We start from the raw sequence: 22,512 nt of genomic DNA, 5'->3' as shown, positions 1-22,512 counted from the left end.
CATGAGCCATCAGAAATTTCATTTTATTTTATTTTTATTTATAAACTGCCTGAAAAAAAAATGTCTGTCACAGCTGGGCACCAGTGGCTCATACCTGTAATCCTAGCTTCTCAGGAGGCTGAGAACTGAGGATTGCCTTTCAAAGCCAGCCCAGGCAGCAGTGTCCATGAGACTCTTAAATCCAATTAACCACCAGAAAACCAGAAGTGGCACTGTGGCTCAAGTGCTAGAGCGCTGACCATGAGCTGAAGAACTCAGGAACAGCACCCAGATCTAGAGTCCAAGCCCCACAACGAACAAGAAAAAAATGCCTGTCACTTTACAAGTTTAGGCACCTAACAAATTTGTGTTAATTTCAGTATATAAAACACATTTGTGCTTCAGAACAAAATACTAATCTATTAAGTACCACTAATTGGACTTAGATAATTCCTTAGATCAGACTTTTGTTTAGGTTTTTGGAAATATTTAGATAATTTATACTGAGTTCAAGCCCCACGGCCAACACACACAAACACACACACACATGCATGCACACATACATGCACACACACTAATAATTTATAGTCTTATAATTGGACACTGATGACGTACTCCTATAATAGTAATTTACAAGGCTGAGATTTTAAAACAGTGGTTTAAGCCAGCATGAGCAGACAAATCTGAGAAACTTATTTCCACTTACTGTAACCAGTGTAAAACCAGGAGAGGTTTTATTTTTGGTAAAGTGGCTCAAGTGGTAGAGCACCAGCTGTAAACAATAAAAACTTAGTGAGAGACCATGAGGCTCTGAGTTAATGCAATATGTATGTTGAAAGAACTTTCAGAGGAAATCATAGCAGAGGAGGGAAGGAGGAGGTATTGAGAGAAAAAGGGGTTTAACAATATTAAGTTCTTTGTTTCCTTAGTTTAAACAATTGTGGCAGAATGATGAAGATGAAAACCTAACTGGTAGGAAATAGAGACAGCAAATTCTTTCTGGTTGCCAGTGATCTTTTTGTCAATGTAGTGGCAAGAAGTTATGACAGAATGTATCTGCAAGTTACTAGTCAAAGAAATTTACTTTCCTAAACTAACATTTCTACCAGAATTGAGATTATTTATGCATTATAGATAACAACAATAAACAAAAAGTATGCTGTATATTGTGTATGTATCTAAAGGAAAAATTACCAATGAAAAAATGTTGTTTTTATCTTTTCAAGCCTAATGGTGGTATTCCACATGATAATCTTGTTCTGATCAGAATGAAACCAGATGAAAATGGAAGATTTGGATTCAATGTGAAGGTAATCTCAAGTTTATATTTTCCCTTTCTTAAATTGTTATTATAAAGGTGGTATATATTTGAACTGTCATAAAGATTTAGATCCAAGAGAAGCTGTCCATCCTGCATCTGTCTTGTAATGCTAAGGGAAAATACCTTCCAAGTTCTCGGTTTCATCAACTTTTAGCAACTCTCTAAGAAATAGGGTGTTGTTGTTTGTGGAACTAGTTCCTAAGTCTGTAGTTAAGGGCAAGGTTAATGCAGTCATAAATCTGTTTTCTAGACACTTCACATGAATAACTGCTTGCTTATTAAGGAATAGTTTTAACACAATAAAAGTGATTTTTACATTTCAAAATAAATAAAGGTGATTACAGAGGAGTTAGTTACATATAAATAAAGGTGATTACAGAGGAGTTAGTTACATAAGTCAGGTAATGAGTACATTTCTCTTTGGATAATGTCCCCCCTTCCTTTGCTCAATGTACTATTTTTAAAGCTAATGTGTTGACAGGGCACTGGTGGCTCACGCCTGTAATCCTAGCTACTCAGGAGGCTGAGATCTGAGGATCACAGTTCAAAGCCAGCCCAGACAGGAAAGTCCATGAGACTTATCTCCCAACTAACCACCAGAAAACCAGAAGTGGTGCTGTGGTAGAGTGCTTGCCTTTTGCTGAAGAGCACAGGGACAGCACCTAAGCCCAGAGTTCAAGCCCCACGATCAACAAAAAAAAAAGAGAGAAAAACTAATGTGTTTTTAACATGGTAATATTTAAATTGTTCTCTTTTCAAGGGAGGATATGATCAGAAGATGCCTGTGATTGTGTCCCGAGTAGCACCAGGAACACCTGTGAGTTCAACAAAAATTTTAAGTAAATCCTGCTCTCATAAGGGAATATATGAAAATGTCTTCTATATATACTGTAGTATAATAGTATCCTTAAATTTGAATATTTCCTTATAAAAAATACTGTACAAAATAGAGTACATATCTGTTTTGTTTTCAGAGTTTCCAGTATCTAAGATCATACATTTCATAAGGAGCAGAGGAAGAACTTAGCTTCTAAACCTGTGTTCTTTTCACTGACACTACCATGATGGAGTTCATGGAATTTGTGTTTAAAATGAATTTAAGTAGTTATGTTTTTATTTGTTCACGGCATCACTACAAGAAGTTCCCTTTATTGTAAGACTGTGTCAACATTTCCTTTTCCTGGCCTATTACGCTTTATATTTGAGGCTCATATGTTTTCATTGCTATATCTCCAGTATAAACTGTCCTATTTCTCTTCTCTCTTTTATCTGAATTACTGAACTATTTGCTCAATAAAGTATAAACAGTTTGTACCTCGCACAATAATGCTAGACTGTAAGAATGGCCATATAAGATAAAATTGTGCTCTGGATTTATCAGATAATTATAAAAATTGCAAATATCCTTAATTTTTTTCTTTTGTCTAAGCATCAAAATCTTACTATTTCTTTTAAAAGTTTAAGAAATGAAAAATTACTATTCTGAGCCAGGTACTGGCAACTCATACCTGTAATTCTAGCTACTCAGGAAGCTGAGACTTCAGGATCACTGTTTGAATCTAGCTCAGACAGGAAAGTACTTGAGGTTCTTATCTCCAGTTTACTACCAAAAATTTGGAAGTGGAGTTCTGGCTCAAGTGGTGGAGTGCTAGCTTTGAGCTCAAACAATAACAACAACAAAAATAACCCTGTAATTCAAAACATCACAAATATTGAAAAGTAGTATTAGGAGTGTGGGGGAAGGTCACTACCTTGAGTAAAAGCACCAATTTCAGTTTTTGAGTGGTTAATTGGAAATGAGAGTCTCACAGGGACTTTTCTGCCCAGCTTGGCTTCAAAACAATCTCAAATCTCAGCCTCCTGAATAGCTAGGATTACAGGCCTGAGCCACCAGTGCCAGGTGGCTTGGAAAGTAGTATTTTTTTATTTCTTCGGAAACTTATGTAAGTAATTTGAATAGACTTGCTTTTTTCTAATAAAACTTAAAGTATACAATAGGCTGTTGTGGGTTTTTTTTTAATTTTTATTTAAAAAGTGATATACAAATGGATTACAATTACATAAGTCAGGCATTGAATTCATTTCTTTTTGAACAGTGTCACTTCTTCCCTCATTTTCTCCCAGTTGTTTTCCCTCCTGAGCCCCCTTCTTCCCAAGTTGTATAGTTGATTTTCAACATAGTGTCTTCCCAGCCCGACCACTGAGCCACCTTCCCAGCCTGACTGGGAAGGTGGCTCAGTGGTAGAGCACTTGCCTTGCATGCATGAGGCCCTGGGTTCGATTCCTCAGCACCACATAAGAAAAAAGAAAAAAGCCGGAAGTGGCACTGTGGCTCAAGTGGTAGAGCGCTAGCCTTGAGCTGAAGAGCTGAGGGACAGCGCCCAGGCCCAGAGTTCAGGCCCCACGACCGGACACCCCCCCCCCCCCAAAAAAAAAAAAAAGACAAAAGGTACAGAAATCAAAAACAACAACATAAAAGGGAAAATAAACACCACAAAAAGTAAAATAAAAAATTTCTTGGAGTTTCTTTCAGTAAGCATCATTTTATATTGTCATGATCATCTCTCAGTTTAAATCTGTTTTTAACATTTTCTCCTGGGAACTTGTACTGTTGTGGAAAATCACTCCAAGAATTCCTTTGGCTGTGTATCTAGTGTCTCTCAAATCTCAGTAGTATCCACATTTCCATGATCATATAGCTCTTCTATAATTTTATGCTTTATTTAGATTTTACTTCCATGGTCAGTCATGATTTGTATCTGTGTTGTTTTCATCTTTTTTGGTCAGTTTCCCCTCCCCTCCCCTTTTTTTTCATTTACTCATTTTTGTGCTGGATAACCGTTGAAAAAAAAGGAGAAGATAACTGTATGTTTTTCTTTCTGGCCATGAACTGAATGACAGATGTGCACTGACAAGGGATTGGTCATTCATTCTACCATGTGTCTTTTTTTTTTTTTTTTTTTTGCTGAAAAGTGAGCAGCAGGAAAGTTTGCACTTATGCACATTCACAATTAGTACACCATATTAACTAGAATTTGAGCCATGTTTTGGGGGAACTAGTGTTATTTATGCCATGGCTACTAAAATTTTATATATATATATATATATACATATATATGTATATATATATATATATATATATATATATAATAGAAATTTAGGGCTGCCTATATGTATACACCTTGAAATCAGTCTTACCTGTATCTTTAAGCAAATATTAGATCATCATAAAAGAATTTGTTGAAGAAAGGAAAGGAATACAACCTTCATGAGAAAACTAGATTTCTGCTTTTAGAATAAATGACTAGATACTTTTTTCACATGTAGTTTTACTTCTCCTTCTATAGAGTCAGCTAAAAACCATACCCCCATTCTTTGAAAAACCACATGCAAATCTGAAATCTTGTCTGCATTACATTACAGGCAGACCTCTGTGTCCCTCGATTGAATGAAGGGGACCAAGTTGTACTGATTAATGGTAGGGACATTGCAGAGCATACCCATGATCAAGTTGTCCTGTTTATTAAAGCTAGCTGTGAGAGACATTCTGGAGAACTTGTGCTTCTAGTTCGACCTAATGGTAAGTACTTTAAGTACTTTATGTAGCACTGGCTATTTATCATAATTGTTATTATCATAATTGTTATTGTTTATTACTGGACACAGTAGCCACATGGAAGTCATGTCAGTTTCCTGCTCCAAGTATAATGGATTCTTATCTCACACTCAGTCTTTCATACTCTTGTATTCTATACCTATTTTCATACTGTTCCTTTGGTCTTGATATTCCCTCTCCCCCAACAAATGCTTTTTGATTTTTTTTAAGGAGTTCAAGAGTTGTTTTTTATTTGTCCACCACAGCCAATTTTTGCTTCCCTCCCCTAAAAGATACAGAATGAACCTATGTGATGGTTCATCCAACATCTGTTTGGACATTGCAATACACCCATCTGCTTGTCCCCATACAGGTTGAAGGGACCAGGCATGGGTTTTCTTAGTAAAGTAAGGAGCTGTGTTCATGGCAAATTATCTGAAGTCCAACCAATCCTTTCAATGCATGTAGGGAATCATGAGTGTCATTCTCTGGCTGTATCTGGTCATATTCATCTAGCAGGGAAAGTCCAAAGGAAGGGAAATATATTTCTTCCAAGATTCATTTACTAGGATGTAAAAGCAACCTTTCTTCCATAGAAAGCCTGAGTGGTAATGCCCTACTAGGAGCTACTGTGTTTTCCAGCAGGAGTTCCCATCCTCTGAGGGTCCCAAGAAACTTGATTTTTTTTTTTTTTTTTTTGTCAGTCGTGGGGCTTGAACTCTGGGCCTGGGCGCTGTCCCTCAGCTCAAGGCGAGCACTCTACCACTTGAGCTACAGCCCCACTTCCGGTTTTCTGGTGGTTTATTGGAGATAGGAGTCTCACAGTCTCTCCTGCCCGGGCTGGCTTTGAACCGGGATCCTCAGATCTCAGCCTCCTGAGTAGCTAGGATTACAGGCGTGAGCCACCAGCGCCTGGCTGAAACTTGATAATTTTTGTGTGACTTCATACCCTCACTTCATTCAAGACCCTGTTAAAATGACCTCTGCTGAAAGGCTTCTCTCCTAATCCTACCATAGCTGAAAAGACCTCCCTGTCCCACCAGTTGCCTTAATAATAGTATTATATGCTCAAAAAAGAATGAATGAATGAATAATTGAATAAATTTTTATCTCTGTTGCAGTTCAAGAAAGCTCTAGAATAAGCTATAGTTAGAACACTTTTGTAATCCTGTATTCAGTAGATCATTTCTACTAGTTGCATCATGTCATGCCCTGGTCTGGACAGCTGACTTGTCCATTTATGATCACAAGGTCCCAAATGTGGAGAAATATTGAACACTTCACACTCTTCATCTTTTATATTGGTTTCCTCTCCAGAGACTTCAGATACACAGAGCACTCTGACTCCTAAAGAAACATTTCAGCTTTGGATATCTGACTAAATTGAGCTGAAAGTCCCATCTCCCTTCAATACAGTTATTCCTAATTCTGGCATGGAATGCTCTGCAAAATAAGATCAATTCCATTTCAATTTTTTTTTATACTGGCTAGCTTTGCTGGGAAAACTCCTTGCTTTTTCCACTGTAACTGTATTTGTAAAGCATTGTTTTCAAGTTCCATTGATTATTATCTGTCTCCACCAAAAAAAAAATTCCCATATGCCAGCACCAAACATTCTCCCCTTTTTTTTCTGAATAGTTTATTTTTAATCATAGTTTTAAGTCATAGTAATTATTGGCTATTATGTGTTACCAGTTATTAAATATATACCATAAAAAAGTAAAATGTAAATAGAATTCTTCCTGTCACCTACACATCTAACCCTGCAAAAGTTTGCAAAACAAAATCTACTCTACTGTGGTGGTGTAAGCCTGTAATCCTCAACACTCAAGATTGTAAGTTTAAAGCTGGCTCGAGCTAATAGTAAGACTGTGTCTCAAAAAAAAAAAGAAAAGTATTTTTTTAAGCCCGCACCGGTGGCTCACACTTGTAACCCTAGCTTCTCAGGAGGGTGAGATCCGAGGATCACAGATGGAAACCATTGTGGACAGAAAACTCCCTTTGAGATTCTTATCTCCAATTTACCACTCAAAAACCAGAAGTGGCCCGGTAGCTCAAAGTGATAGAGCACTTATTGGTGGTGGTGGTAGTGGTGGTCATGGGGCTTGAACTCAGGGTCTGGACACTCTCCCTGAACTCTTCAAAACAAGGTGAGCGCTCTACCAGTTGAGTAACAATGAAGTAAAAACTTCAGTTTTCTGGTAGTTAATTGGAAATAAGAGTCTCATATATTATCCAGCACAGGTTGGCTTTGAACCACGATCCTTAGATCTTAGCATCCTGAGTAGCTAGGATAACAAATGTAAGCCACTAGCACCTGGCAAAAATTCCTTTTTATTTCTTACTTATGACAGTATTTTCATTTTCAGTTTGTTCCTCTACTTTGTACTCTTCCCATTTACAGTCTAGAATTAGTTTTCTAAGATCAAACGGACTTCACCAGAATATTCTATTTGACTTTTCAAGAAATTTGAATATTTAGACCTACTACAAAGGCAATTCACTCATTATTAACCATTTTCCGTCATATGAAACGTCTATAATTTTTATTCCCAGAATAATCTCACTTCCCCCCCACTCCCCCGCCCCAGTCCTGGGGCTTGAAATCATGGCCTGGGCACTGTCCCTGAGACTCTCTGCTCAGGGCTAGTACTCCACCACTTGAGGCACAGTGCCACTTCCAGCTTTTATGTTTATGTGATACTGAGGAATCGAACCCAGGGCTTCATGCATGCTACGCAAGCACTCTATTACTAAGCCACATTCCCAGCCCTCTTCTCACTTTCTTTTACTTACTCCATTTTCTCTTGATAATAGCAGCTAAGAACTTTAATAACAAAAACAATAACAATGGTTGTTCTCATATATGTAAATACCCTCTTAAGCTTAGCAAATATGAGCCATGGGATTCACACATACTGAGTGATTTACATCTGGGAGAAATGGACCTATAGAAAATTCCCTAAAAGGAACTTAGGAAGTGGGCTCAGGGCCACTTTAACAGAGATGTGAGAGCTGAGGAAAGTTACAGGCAATTGCTTCTCATCTCCCTTGACCTCAGCCACAGAGTCAGTGGCTCATAGCTGTAATCCTAGCTACTCAGGAGGCTGAGATCTGAGGATTGAGGCTTAAAGCCAGCCCGGGCAAGGAAGACCATGAAACTCTTACCTAAGTAACCAGTGAAAAGCCAAAGTGGAGGTGTGGTTCAAATGGTAGAGTACCAACCCTGAGCAAAAAAACTAAGGGACCAGGCCCTGAATTCAAGCGCAAGTACCAGCATAGAAAGAAAGAAGGTGGGGAGTGGGAGGAGGATCTGGTGCTTGTACTTCTAATCTTTATTTAGGAAGCTTAGATCTGAGGATCCTAGTTCAAGACCAGCCCAATCGGGAAAGTCCCAGAGGCTCTTATCTCTAATTAACAAAGTGGAGGTGTGGTTCAAGTGGTAGAACACTAGCCTTGGTTGAAAAAGCTAAGAAACAGTACCCACACCCTGAATACAAGCCTCAGTACTGCCACCAAAAAAAAATCCTGACCTCGCTGGAAAGGATACAGCTGAAGAAGAAGCAGAGCAGAATCCTGCCCATGTAATTGTAACCCCTCTGTACAGTATTTTCACAATGAAAAAATAACATATGGAACCAAGGCAAAGACCTCTTTTACTGTTTTCTAGGTGCTATCAAGTTTCACAGGAAACAGTGTAGACAGAGCTTATATCTGCATGTTTGCATGTATTACTAGATACCTGAAATTATTTTCTTTTTCTTTTTTGATCAGTCGTAGGGCTTGAACTCTGGGCTTGGGTGCTGTCCCTGCACTCTTCAGCTCAAGGCAAGCTCTGTATCACTTGAGCCATAGCACCACTTCCAGTTTTCTAGTGGTTTATTGGAGATAAGAGTCTCACGGACTTTCGTGCCTGGGCTGGTTTTGAACCATGATTCTCACATCTCAGCCTCCTTAGTAGCTAGGATTACAGATGTGAGCCACCAGCTCCCAGCTCTGAAATTACTTGTTTAGCTTCATTCAATTTACTTGTAACTTAGCTTATTTAGACTTATGATATAGAGGATTTTATTTGTACTTTTAGGTCCCACAAGTTATGGGGATGTAAGATAAAAGTACAAATAAAACCTCTTCCTCTCCCTCTTATTTTTTTCTTCCTTTTCTCCCTTTTTTCTTCCTCTACCCAATCTTATTCTCTTTCCTTTTGTTGATACTAGGGCTTGAACTCAGTTGGGTTTTTTTGGATTTTTTGGGGGCGGGGGGGGAGGTTGAGGGTATTCCTTTTGTTTTAGTTATTTTTCAGATAAGGTATCACATTTATACTCTAGCCCACCTGGGCCACAGTTCTTTTGGGGGGGATGGGGAGTGGCAGTACCAGGATTTGAACTCAGCCTTATGTTTGCTTGGCCTACTTGGTCTGCTGACTCAGTATCACTTGAGTCACACCTCTAGCCCAGCTTTTTATGGATTATTTTAGAAACAAGAGTCTCATAGCATTTTCTGTTTTTTGTTTTTGTTTTTGGGTCCGGTCGTGGGGCCTGAACTCTGGGCCTGGGCGCTGTCCCTCAGCTCTTCAGCTCAAGGCTAGCGCTCTACCACTTGAGCTACAGTGCCACTTCCGGCTTTTTTCTTTTTGCTTATGTGGTGCTGAGGAATCGAACCCAGGGCCTCAGGCATGCAAGGCAAGCTCTCTACCACTGAGCCACCTTGCCAACCCTCTCATAGCATTTTCTGCAGGCTAGCCTTGAACCATGATTCTCTGGATCTTAGCCTCCAGAGTACGTAGGAATATAGGCATAAGACATCAACACCTGCCTCATGATTCCCTAATTTATACTTTCCAAGTAGCTGGGATATTCCATTTCATCCAGCTTTTTGTTGGCTTAGATAATATAGTTTAAAAAATGCTTTGCCTGTACTGGTTTTCCTTAAATTGTGATCTTCCCAATCTCTACCTCCCAAATTGCTAGGATTGCAGATGGGAGCCACCACAATTAGCCTTTTTGTTGCTGTTGTTGTTTCAAGGTTCTTTCTATTGTAGCAGTACTAGAGTTTGAACTCTTACTAGGGACTAATTCTTGCTAGGCAGACATACCACCTAAGTCATAGCCCTCCTAGGCCCTCTTTACCTAAATGTCTTTCCATGTTACAGACATTATCATATGACCAAGAACCCTTGTTTTCCCCCAGATAGACAGTAGAAGTCCTTCAAACTCCACAGTTGTTCTCAATCCCTACACAATAGCACCAGACTTAAATCTGATATAATTACTCAAAAATGGGTTATTTTTATGATATGAAACTGTAGAACATGTCTAGAAGATTGTTATGAATTCCATGTTATGAATTCCATCTGTATTTTTGTTTTATTTTAGCTGTGTATGATGTAGTGGAAGAAAAGTTAGAAAATGAGCCAGACTTCCAATACATTCCTGAGAAAGGCCCACTAGATAGTATCCATCAAGATGACCACTCTCTGCGGGAGTCAATGATCCAGTTAGCTGAGGGGCTTATCACTGGAACCGTCCTGACACAATTTGATGTAAGTAGTTATCGAACAGAAAAAGGATTTGCCCAGAAAAGGGGTTTGCCCCCCATATGTTCTTACTAGTTTGGTGGTTTCTTTGTAATACTTTTTTTTGTTTTTGGTCTGGTCGTGGGGCCTGAACTCTGAGCTGTCCCTCAGCTCTTCAGCTCAAGGCTAGCGCTCTACCACTTGAGCCACAGCGCTACTTCTGGCTTTTTTCTTTTTGCTTATGTGGTACTGAGGAATCGAACCCAGGGCCTCAGGCATGCAAGACAAGCGCTCTACCACTGAGCTACCTTCCCAGCCCTGCACTACTTCTTGATTAATAAAATAAAGCAATATCTGGAAATATGTTGGACAAAAAGTATTTGAAGTTTTTTTTCATTGTTACTGTCATCCTAGTTATGATTATATGAATGGATATCCTTTAGAAAGTTGGAGCAAACTGATTTTTTTTTTTAATGAGAGGTAGAAGCTATGGATAGACTATTGGAGAGTTAAAATACTCTGAGCTGAGTAAAGTGATACTTGCATATAATTCTAGCACTCAGAAGGTATAGGCAGGATGATTATGAGCTCAAGGCTAGTCTGGGCTACATGTAGCAAGAACATTATTCTACAAAACAAAGATTAAAATCCTGAGTTAAAAGAAAAAAGCTCTAATATTTTATATTCATACCTTGTCTTTTGTAATCTTTCTCAGATTTTTGTCACTTGTAACCAAACCTCTCATCTTATTAATACTTCTTAGGTACTTTGTTTTTATTTTCTAAACTTCAAAAGGGCATTACAATTTAACATGTCTACTTAAGTGTCCAGTGTGCTCCTTGATCAGTCACACCTTCCATCATTTCCTTCCATCCTATGTCCCTTCACTTCTCATTTTCTACTACCTTTATCACATGTGTACATTGATTATTCTGGCTATATTTGTCCCTGTAGTCAGTTTATAAATATAATGCATCTTGATCAGTGTTAACCCTTTCCAGCCTTCTCCCTCATCTCTCCTAACTTCACCTATCCTCTCACGTTACCAGCTTCCATAGTTACATGTGTACATTGAATACAATAATGACTGTTCACCCATTTGTCTTCCCATCATTTTGTCAACCCCCCCCCCCGCCCCTTAACAAAATAGGTACACCTTGTTTCAAGGTGTATAATCAGTGTATTGATTAGTGAGTATGCAGTGGATTTTGAAAGGCTTTATATTAAATGAACTTACTTTTTATTTTATAAATTTGTAAGGATTTTCATGTGGTTTTTAAAATGGCAATTTTGAATATTTATTACTCTGAAGTATATGTTATAGATAAGGGTATGTATACTTATAACTCATGTCAACTTTTCTTTTTTTGGGGGGGGGGGGGTCCGGTCGTGGGGCCTGAACTCTGGGCCTGGGCGCTGTCCCTCAGCTCTTCAGCTCAAGGCTAGCGCTCTACCACTTGAGCCACAGCACCACTTCCGGCTTTTTTTCTTTTTGCTTATGTGGTGCTGGGGAATTGAACCCAGGGCCTCATGCATGCAAGGCAAGCGCTCTACCACTGAGCCACCTTCCCAGCCCCTCAACTTTTCTTTTAAATGAAAGTTCTCAATTTCTGGCTGTATATACTTCCAAACTAAATAAAAGCTAAATGTATTCTGCAGACTAGGTATTCAAAATATCAAATACTTCAGTGAGTAAAATTATTATTTATTTCTTTTACCATTTTTTAAAATGTAATAATCCATGTCAGCAACTATAGAACTAAGTTTCACAATTTTGGTTCATTTCTAGCCTAATATATATCATAGTGTAGATGAAGTAGTCAGAGAGCCTATTTCCTGTTGTTATAGAAACAAGTCTAAAAAACAATGAATTTGTTGATAATCAGGCTTATTGGGATTTTTTTTTTCTTTTAAGCAACTATATCGGAAAAAACCTGGAATGACAATGTGTTGTGCCAAATTACCTCAGAACATTTCCAAAAATAGATATAGAGATATTTCACCTTGTAAGTATCTATCATCTCTGTTAAGTTTAATAACTTCATTGACGTATCATTTCTGGTCTGGGGAATAGCTAAGTAATAGAGCTTCTTGCTTAGATGTGCAAGACTCTAATCACAAGCACCAAAACAAAAAACCCATTGTTTCTTTTCAATTTTTTCAGATGATGCTACACGGGTTATTTTAAAAGGCAGTGAAGACTACATCAATGCAAACTATATAAATGTAAGTTTTAAAATTATGGTTTTATTTCAAATAATAAAGGACCACTATAAACTTTGAGGTTAACTCCTTTTTATTGAAAGTCTAACTTTAATAGAATATTAAAATTTTCAGATACTGGATAACGTCAAAGTAATATTAAAGAAAATAATTGGTTGCAGACATTTTAATATACAGATAAAGTAGGAAATAGAACTGTCAGTCCAGAAATAGTTTCAAGTATTAATATTAGAATTTTGTTTATAGTAAAGGTAGCCTTTTAAATCACTGGACATAAACAGGCTACCTAATGAGTAGGTTGAGTCAATTCTCTAATATATATTCATTGCAAGGAGGGTTCCTTTACCCCTAAGAGAAAAAAGGATCACTACTTTTTTATATAACTTAAAATTCCAAATGTGCAGAAGGACAAAAGTTAAATGGCCTGCATGTACACAGCACTCAGCTTCAGTAGTTGTCATGTTCGTCCTCACTTCCCGATTATTGTAATGTAAATTTATATATCATCTCATTAAGCTATACTTCTCCTATGTATTTGAGAATTTAATATTTCAGAAAAGAAGTTTTTATATTACCTCTAAATAGCCAGGTACAGTGGCACCCGACACTTCGGAGACTGCGGCAGGAGAATCACTTGTTCCTGTTTTATTTTTGTAGCAAAACCACAATGTCATTAAAACACAAAAATAATAAATATCAAACACAAAATACATTCAGTTTATGTGCAAGTTCTGAGGCCTGGCCACTTTCCCTGAGCTTTACTCAAGGCTAGGACTCTGCCACTTGAGCCACAGTTCTATTTCCAGCTCTTTGGTGGCTAACTGGATATCATAATCTCATGGCTTTTCCTGCTCAGGCTGGCTTTGAACTATTATCCTCAGATCTCAGCTTCCTAAGTAACTAGGAGTATAGGCATGAGCCACCTGTGTCTGGCAGAACTATTATTTAACTATGAGATTGAAAGCCCAAAAGTGTGATAATACTTTATACAGGTCCATATCCTTTACCTGAAACTTTAGAATGAAATACACTTTAAGATTCAGATTTTTTGAACTTTTAGGCTAACATCAATGGTTCACACCTGTAATTGTGGCTACTCAGGAGGTTGAGATCTGAGAATCATGGTTTGAAACTAGCCTGGGCAGGAAAGCCTGCAAGACTCTTGACTCCAATTACCTTCAAAAAAAAAGCTAGAAAGGGGCTGGGAATGTGGCTTAGTGGTAGAATGTTTGACTAGCATGCATGAGGCCCTGGGTTTGATTCCTCAGTACCAAATAAACAGAAAAAGCCAGAAGTGGCACTTTGGCTCAAGTTGTAGAGTGCTAGCCTTGAACAAAAGAAGCTCAGGGACAGTGCCCAGACCCTGAGTTCAAGCCTCAAGACTGGCAAAAAAAAAAAAAAACCGCTAGAAGTGGCACTATGGCTCATTGATAGAGCACTAGCCTTGCGCACAAAAACTCAAGAACAGTACCCAGGCCCTGAGTTAAAGCTCCAGGATTGGCGTGCGCGTGCATGCGCGTGCGCGCACACACACACACAGAGCTACTCATTGCATATAACATAAATATAATATTGTACAAATAACATATCTAAGAGATTATGAGAGAAGTGTCTTGTAATTTGTAATTTGCAAACTATGGATTTTTCAACTAAGTGGGACTAATAGAGTAAAAGTATTTGTTCAGAAGAGATCAGATTTTGTTATCAAGTACATTTCAGAGGATTGAGAGTTTTACAGTTTGGGATAAAAGATTATATATTAATGAGTATAAAGGGGAATGCATTCATCATACATTATTGGTGAAAGTATGAATTGGTAGAATCTCTTGAGAAAGCAATTTGTCACTGCCAGAAATTTAAACACACATGTTTTGACCCAGCAATTCTCATTTATTCCTGCTGTCCATATGGATTTTTTTACATTTGCACAAAAGCCATTAGATTGACAAAATTATTAGTTCAGCCTTCTAACTGGTAACAAATAAATTAGCAATGCCTTGAATATCTGTTAAATAAATTATAGCATATTTTATATAGGATTCATTAAAAGTAGTAATTTTATGCACTAACTTGACATATCTCAAAGAAAATGATTCAGAAGAATATATGGTATTATTTTAATTGTTTACAGAAAAATAAGGAAGTTTTGTTTTTTGTTTGTTTTTTAAAATTTTATTGTAAAGGTGATTTACAGAGATGGGTTACAGTTACATAAGTTAGGTAATGAGTACATTCTTTTTGAATGATGTTACCCTCCCTTGAGAAGATAGCTTTTTTTAAGCCAGTACTAATTGTATTTATTTAAATTTTTGTCTGTTTATGGCTTTGTGAGATTATTTTTTTTATTGTGAAAATACCGTACAGCGGGGGTAACAATTACATGGGCAAGATAACGATTACATTTCTTATCAAGCATTGTTGCTTCCTCCTTTGTTTCCCCTTCCCATCCCTTCCTTCCCCCATCCTCTCCACCAAAGTTGTAAAGTTTGTTTTTCGACATAACGACTTGTACATTTGAGAAGATAGTTTTACATGTACATTATGTGTTGTATATTTAAAGAATAAGTGTATTAGAAACTAATAACAAAGATTGACCTTCTGAGTGTTAAGTAGAAGCTAGGATTAGAAGGAGACTTCCTTCTCTCTGTTTGGTATTCTTTGAATTGTTGTATGTATATTTCACCTCTTTTTTTTTAACCTCAAATATAGTAAGTTGGTGGCTTATCTTTTCCAATTTTTAATATCCTACCACCTTCTGAAAACTTACTTAAAATAGCCTTCTAATAATAGCCACTAAAGTTGTTTCATACGCAAAATTCAAACTAACATAAATGGTAGAACTTTTCTACCTCAGAAAAGGTAGCAATCAGCTTTTTACAGATACAATTTTCATATTTCTGTACCAACTCTCTGCCTCTGAAATAGACTATTGGTGTGTTGTTAAAACCATAATAGTGCCAGGCACCAGTGGCTCATGCCTGTAATGCTAGCTACACAGGAGGCTGAGCTCTGAGGATCACGGTTCAAAGCCAGCCCGGGCAGGAAAGGCTGTGAAACTCTTATCTCTAATTAACCACCAGAAAACTGGAAGTGGTGCTGTGGCTCAAGTGGTAGAGCACTTGCCTTGAGCTAAAGAGCTAAGGGACAGCGCCCAGGTCCAGAGTTCAAGCCTCATGACCAACAAAAAATAATAATAATAGTACTATGTATGGTGGCACATGCCTATAACCCAGCACTTGGCAGGCTTACAATGAAAAAACAAAAAATACAAAATGTTTTGGAAAATACTTAAATCCCTCTTTCCACTAATTGAAAGATAAAGATGTATAACATTTAGACATTGTCAAGAAAAATATTCTATGGCTAAAATAAGAAAGTATTGATAGTGTTTTACTGATTGCAGTTTACGAAGCCAGGTATGTAAAATTTAAGTGAATACTTTTCACATTCCTTATGTTAAAAAGTAGTAATGCAAAAGATTTTATTTTAATTTTTTTTCTTTTTAGATGGAAATTCCTTCTTCAAGTATCATTAATCAGTATATTGCTTGTCAAGGTCCATTACCACATACTTGTACAGATTTTTGGCAAATGACATGGGAACAGGGCTCCTCCATGGTTGTAATGTTGACCACACAAGTTGAACGTGGCAGAGTAAGTCATAGTTGAATCTCATACGTTGCTTGAGCTTTTTTAAAAATTACACTGCAAGCTGGCCTCACACCTATAATCGTAGTTACTCAGGAGGCTTAAGATCTGAGGATCATGGTTCAAAGTCAACCTGGGTAGAAAAGTCTCCATGAGACTCTTATCTTCAATAAACTAGCCCAAAAAAGCTAGAAGTGGTGCTGAGGCTCAAGTGGTAGAGTGCTAGCCTTGAGCACAAGCTCAGGGACAGTGCCCAGGCCCTGAGTTCAAGCCCCAGAGCTGACAAGATAAATATATAAATAAATTACATTGCAGATAAACTTACAAACAAGACAAAAAGTAAACAAAAGCAACAAAAATACAAAAAAAAAGACATTGCATATTTAATTAAAATATACTAATTTTATCTTTTGAAACCTTTAATTTTCTTTTTTGTGGTTTTTATGATTAAATCTTCATAGCTAAATACCCAAAAGTTACATTTATTAACATGTTAAATGAGTGTTAGCCATTATTATTATTTAAAAACATTTACATATATAGGATGCACCTGGACTATATAAAGAACTCAAATAATTTAACAATAAAATGACAAGCTAGTTTAAAAACTGAGCAAAGAGCCAGGCGCCAGTGGCTCATGCCTGTAATCCTAGCTACTCAGGAGGCTGAGATCTGAGGATTGCTGTTCAAAGCCAGCCAGGGCAGGAAAGTCTGTGAGACTCTTATCTCCAATAAACCACCAGAAAACCAGAAGTGGCGCTGTAGCTCAAGTGGTAGAGAGCTAGCCTTGTGCTGAAGAGCTGAGGGACAGCGCTCAGGCCCAGAGTTCAAGTCCCATGACAAAAAAAACTGAGCAAAGGATTTGAATGGATAATTATTCAAAAAAGTATAGCAATATCTTAAGCACATGAAAAGATGTTGGCATCAGACATCAAGGATCATGATGACATAACAATTCATAAACAGTAAAATAGCTAGACCAAAAAGACAGATAAGGTCTGGAGACCTTGATCAAATGGTAGAGTGCCTGACTGGTAAGTGAAAAGCCCTCTGAGTTCAAAGTACCACCATACACACACACACACACACACACACACACACATACACAAAAGGACAAATAATAACAAGTGTTGATGATGATGTGGAAAAAACAGAAACCTTTAATATACTTGATATGGATTCCTAAAATGATTAAATCACTTTGGGAAAGTTAAACAGAAAAAGATTAACATAAAGTAACTATAACAGTTTCATTCCTGGATACATCCAAGAGAATTGAAAATGTACGTTCACACAAAAATTTGTTCATGACTATTCTTGGCCCATTACTCAATAGCCATAAACCAGAAACAACTCAAAAGATAAATGAAAAACTGTAGTATATCCTATAATTGAATATTATTTGGAAGTAAAACAGGAATGAAATACATGATACAGTGTGGATGAGCCTGGAAAACATACTAAATAAAAGAAGTCAGGCAAAAAAAAGACCACATGTATAATTCCATTTATATAGCATGCCCACAATAGGCAATTCTATTAGCACAAAAAGTCCATTAGTGAGTACTTGGATTCACTCTGCAGAACAAAGGATGGTGGGATGGGATAAGAATTCTTTTCTGTATAGTGAAAATGTTCTAAAAGTGGTTGGTAGGGATGGTTATACACCTGTAACTATACTAAAAATAATTGCATATTCTAAATGGTTGAGATAAATGCTTATGCATTATATATTAGAGCTAACAACAACAACAAAAACTAGCGGTACTGGGTTAATTCTCAGAGCTCCCTCAAAAAAAAAATTCTGGTTAGGATACTTGTATTCCCTGTGTGGTTCTTTTTTTGGGGGAGGGGGGGCGGTCAGTCGTGGGGCTTGAGCTCTGGGCCTGGGTCTGTCCCTCAGCTCTTCAGCTCAAGTCAAGCACTCTACCACTTGAGCCACAGCACCACTTCCAGGATACTTGTATTCTCAAAATGCAGAAAAAGACTACTCTGGAGATGGAGATCCAGAGGATTTCTGTTAAGTCCATCCCAGGCAAGAAATAAGCAAAGCTCCATCTCAACTTACAAGACGGGAATGGTGATATATGATTGTAATCCCAGTTACAAAGGAGGTATAGGTAATAGGTTGCAATATGAAGTTGCCTTTTCCTGCAAACTAACTTTAAAAATAAAAATAAAAGTATGGTCAAATGGTAGAGCATCTGCCTAGCAAGCCATAACTTCAGTATTGTCAGGTAGGATGTGTATATGTGCACACATGTGTCTGTCTATGTATGTGTGTCAGTATTAGAATGATCTAGCACAAGGCTGTATAAGTTACATTTTCCATAAGCTTAAAGGTCTTAAAAATTAAAACGTTTTAGCAGGGCACCGGTAGCTTGTGCCTGTAATCCTAGCTACTCAGGAAACTGGGCTCTGAGGACTGCAGTTCAAAGCCAGTGAGGGATTGGAAAGTTGTGAGATTCTTCATCTCCAGTTAACCACCAAAAAATCAGAAATGGAGGTATGCCTTAAGTGGTGCAGCACTAGCCTTGAGCATAAAGACTCAGGGATGGTGCCTAGACTGAGTTCAAGCCCCAGGACAAGCAGGGGGAAAAATTTATAGAGCTTAAAATAAGCACGTATAATTAAATACATTTTTTGGTCGGTCGTGGGGCTTGAACTCTGGGCCTGGGCACTGTCCCTGAGCTCTTCAGCTCAAGGTGAGCACTCTACCCATTGAGCCACAGTGCCACTACTGGTTTTCTGGTGGTTAATTGGAGATAAAAGTCTCACAGAGGGCTGGGAAGGTAGTTCAGTAGTAGAGTGCTTGCCTTGCATGTATAAGGACCTGGGTTCTATTCCTCAGCACCACATAAGCAGAAAAAACCAGAAGTAGCACTGTGACCCCACAACCAACAAAAAAAATGTCTCACCGACTTTCCTGCCCAGGCTGGCTTTGAACTGCGATCTTCAGATCTCAGTCTCCTGAGAAGCTAGGATTACAGGCATAATTTTATTTTTATTTACTATTATTGGTATCAGGTAAAATGTCACCAGTATTGGCCAGATGCAATAGGAAGTTCATCCTATGGCTGCTACCAAGTCACTTGCCACTCTGAAGAAGGAAACCCTGCCTATATCTTCAGGAAGATGACCCTGTTTAACCAAGAGGTAAGAAGGTAGATGTTTATGCATTAGACTTTGGAAGCTGTGAATATTTTTCATCAGAGTGCTAGCTACTAGGAAATATCAGAAATACTGAATTACTTGTCAGTGTCATTGGGAAACTTTGGAATTTCATGTAGAATATTCTGAACGACAGTCAGTATATTTCCAATTTCTAATCTGAAACAGATTCTAGCAAATAACACATATTGTTGTTACTACCATGTTTATTCATAATAATCCAATAATGTATTTGGTTATTACAAAATTCTTAGACCGTTATTAGTAAAATATTTGAGTTGTCTGCAGAAATGTTAAAAGCTGGGGCTGGGAAGATGGCTCAGTGGTAGAGCACTTGCCTTGCATGCCTGAGGCCCTGGGTTCGATTCCTCAGCACCACATAAGCAAAAAGGAAAAAGTCGGAAGTGGCGCTGTGGCTCAAGTGGTAGAGTGCTAGCCTTGAGCTGAAGAGCTGAGGGACAGCGCCCAGGCCCAGAGTGCAGGCCCCATGACTGGACCCAAAAAAAAAGAAAGAAAGAAAGAAAGAAAGAAATGTTAAAAGCTAGTGAAAGGGGCTGGGAATGTGGCTTGGTGGTAGAGTGCATGCCTAGCATTTATGAAGTCTTTGGTTTAATTCCTCAGTATACCACATAAACAGAAAAGGCTGGAAGTGGTGCTGTGGCTCACATGGTAGAGTGCTATCCTTGAGCAAAAGAAGCTCAGGGACAGTGCCCAGGCCTGAGTTCAAGCCCCACAGGACTGGCAAAAAAAAAAAAAAAAGCTATTGAAAAATGTCAAATTGTATCTCTTTATTCAAAGACTTGAGGTGAGCAACATATAATCCCTTTAGGATTAAGAAATAAAGTCTTGGGGCTGGGAAGGTAGCTCAGTGGTAGAGTGCATGCCTTGCAAGCATGAGGCCCTGGGTTCGATTCCTCAGCACCACATAAGCAGAAAAAGCCGAAGTGGCACTGTGGCTCCAGTGGTAGAGCGCTAGCCTTGAGCTGCAGAGCTGAGGGACAACACCCAGGCCCAGAGTTCAGGCCTCATGACCGGCCAAAATAAAAAAAAAGTAAATAAAAAAAAAAAAAAGAAGAAGGGGCTGGGAAGGTGGCTTAGTGGTAGAGAGCTTGCCTTGCATGCATGAGGCCCTGGGTTCGATTCCTCAGCACCACATAAGCAAAAAGAAAAAAGCCGGAAGTGGCTCTGTGGCTCAAGTGGTAGAGCGCTAGCCTTGAGCTGAAGAGCTGAGGGACAGTGCCCAGGCCCAGAGTTCAGGCCCCACGACCAGACCCCACCCCCAAAAAGAAAGAAAGAAAGTCTTAAGAAGGCCTTGTTTTTTTGTTTTTGTTTTTTTTTTTTATTGTCAGTCGTGGGGCTTGAACTCTGGGCTTGGGTGCTGTCCCTGAGCTCTTCAGCTCAAGTCAAGTACTCTACCACTTGAGCCACAGCTTCACTTATGGTTTTCTGATGGTCTATTGGAGATAAGAGTCTCACAGACTTTCCTGCCTGGGCTGGTTTTGAACCATGATCCTCAGATCTCAGCCTCCTGAGTAGCTAGGATTACAGGTGTGAACCACTGGCACCTGACTAAGAAGTCCTTTTTTGTTCTCTCTCTCTCTCTCTCTCTCTCTCTCTGTCTCTCTCTCTCTCTCTCTCTCCCTCCCTCTCCCTCCCTCCCTTCCTTCCTCCCTCCCTCCCTCCCTCCCTCCCTCCCTCCTTTTCTGCCCCTCTCCCCTCTCCCTTCTCTCTCCTCTCTCTGTCTCACAAAAAGAATTGATTCTTGGTTGAACTTTGTGTTTTTATGATCTCTAGGTTTTTTGTTTTTGTTAGTGTTCTGGTACCAGGTATTGAACTAGGGGCCTTGAGCTTTTTTTTGCTCAGCTTGCTTGCATCTGGTACCCTACCAGTTGAGCCATACCTCCAACTCATTATCTCCAATTTTTGGTCTACATGTCTTAAAGAATTTTTTTCTGATTGCCAAAATTTCATCTGTGTCATGTCAGATTAGCCCAATTTTGTTTACCATTAAAAAAAAAAGGAAAAATGTTTTTACATTACTATTTTTTTGCTCACCTAACTTTTAAGGTTTTTATCTTGATTTGTTTAGGTTTGTTTACTTGATTATCATCTGAAAAGTAATTACAAATATAGAAATGGACATAGAGAAATAATACAAGGAACCTTAAAAGGATACAGCCGTTTCTATAGAATGATGTATTCCTTTTTATTGATACTTTATGTTCATTGAGTTATGTATTTCGGAGACAGGGAGTTATTGGTTGTTTTTGTTTGCCTTCTAAAATTAAAATGACATGAATGTTTATATATTAAAGATATAATTCCTAAGTCAAGATGCATAATTTTTATTTGCACTCAGAAAAATGAGAGTCGTCAGCTCACTCAGATCCAGTACATAGCCTGGCCTGACCATGGAGTCCCTGATGATTCAAGTGACTTTCTGGATTTTGTTTGTCATGTACGTAACAAGAGGGCTGGAAAAGAAGAACCTATTGTTGTTCATTGCAGGTATTCTATTTCCTGTCTTTTATGAATAACATTAAATATGCCATTTTAAAATGAGAGTACACATTTTGTCCTTACGTTGTGATTGATAATTAGGTAGTGATTACTAGATGTGGTAATTTGACCTCAAAGCTGTGCTCTGAAGGTAGAAAGCAAAGGGTAGGTTCTAACATGATTGGTAGAAATCATAGGAAATAAAGATACATTATACTGATTCTTGGAGACTTTTCATATTTTAACATCTCTGGAATTGAAATTTTTATTGAAGTTGATCTTAGATTAATCTTAAATCTGATAAAATCCAATATTTTAGGCTATCTTTCTATGTTTATATTGCTATAACAAATTAAGAAGAAAAACTGATTGGGAAGTCCAACCTGGAATCAAGTGTCCAATCAATGGCACCTGCAAATTTGGTGTCAGGTAAGGACAACCAAAGGGTAGTACCTTATTGATCCATTTCCAGAAGGCCCAAATCCTGTGTCCTCATATGGCAGAAGGAATGGGAGATGAACCTTCCCTTGAGCTCTCTTATAAGGGTCTTCATCACAACTTT

General features: G+C 38.2%; 1 protein-coding gene across 3 annotated transcripts in view; it reads left to right on the top strand.

Moving 5' to 3' along the window:
* Ptpn4 (protein tyrosine phosphatase non-receptor type 4) overlaps window positions 1-22,512 on the top strand; it is a 150,227-nt gene that overhangs the window by 113,035 nt on the left and 14,680 nt on the right. For all 3 annotated transcript variants that reach the window (XM_042685237.1, XM_042685236.1, XM_042685238.1), the window contains 9 exons: window positions 1,206-1,289; window positions 2,061-2,117; window positions 4,724-4,880; window positions 10,271-10,437; window positions 12,326-12,416; window positions 12,575-12,636; window positions 16,140-16,286; window positions 19,308-19,436; window positions 21,811-21,959. In XM_042685237.1, the coding sequence (XP_042541171.1) occupies window positions 1,206-1,289; window positions 2,061-2,117; window positions 4,724-4,880; window positions 10,271-10,437; window positions 12,326-12,416; window positions 12,575-12,636; window positions 16,140-16,286; window positions 19,308-19,436; window positions 21,811-21,959 (1,043 nt within the window). The remainder of the gene's footprint in view (window positions 1-1,205; window positions 1,290-2,060; window positions 2,118-4,723; window positions 4,881-10,270; window positions 10,438-12,325; window positions 12,417-12,574; window positions 12,637-16,139; window positions 16,287-19,307; window positions 19,437-21,810; window positions 21,960-22,512) is intronic.

Source organism: Dipodomys spectabilis, unplaced genomic scaffold (assembly GCF_019054845.1).
Source record: "Dipodomys spectabilis isolate Male_0828 unplaced genomic scaffold, ASM1905484v1 ptg000094l, whole genome shotgun sequence".
In the NCBI taxonomy this organism is placed as follows: domain Eukaryota; kingdom Metazoa; phylum Chordata; class Mammalia; order Rodentia; family Heteromyidae; genus Dipodomys; species Dipodomys spectabilis.
The sequence above is the reverse complement of the archived record's forward strand: the minus strand, read 5'-3'. Positions and strand labels throughout refer to the sequence as shown.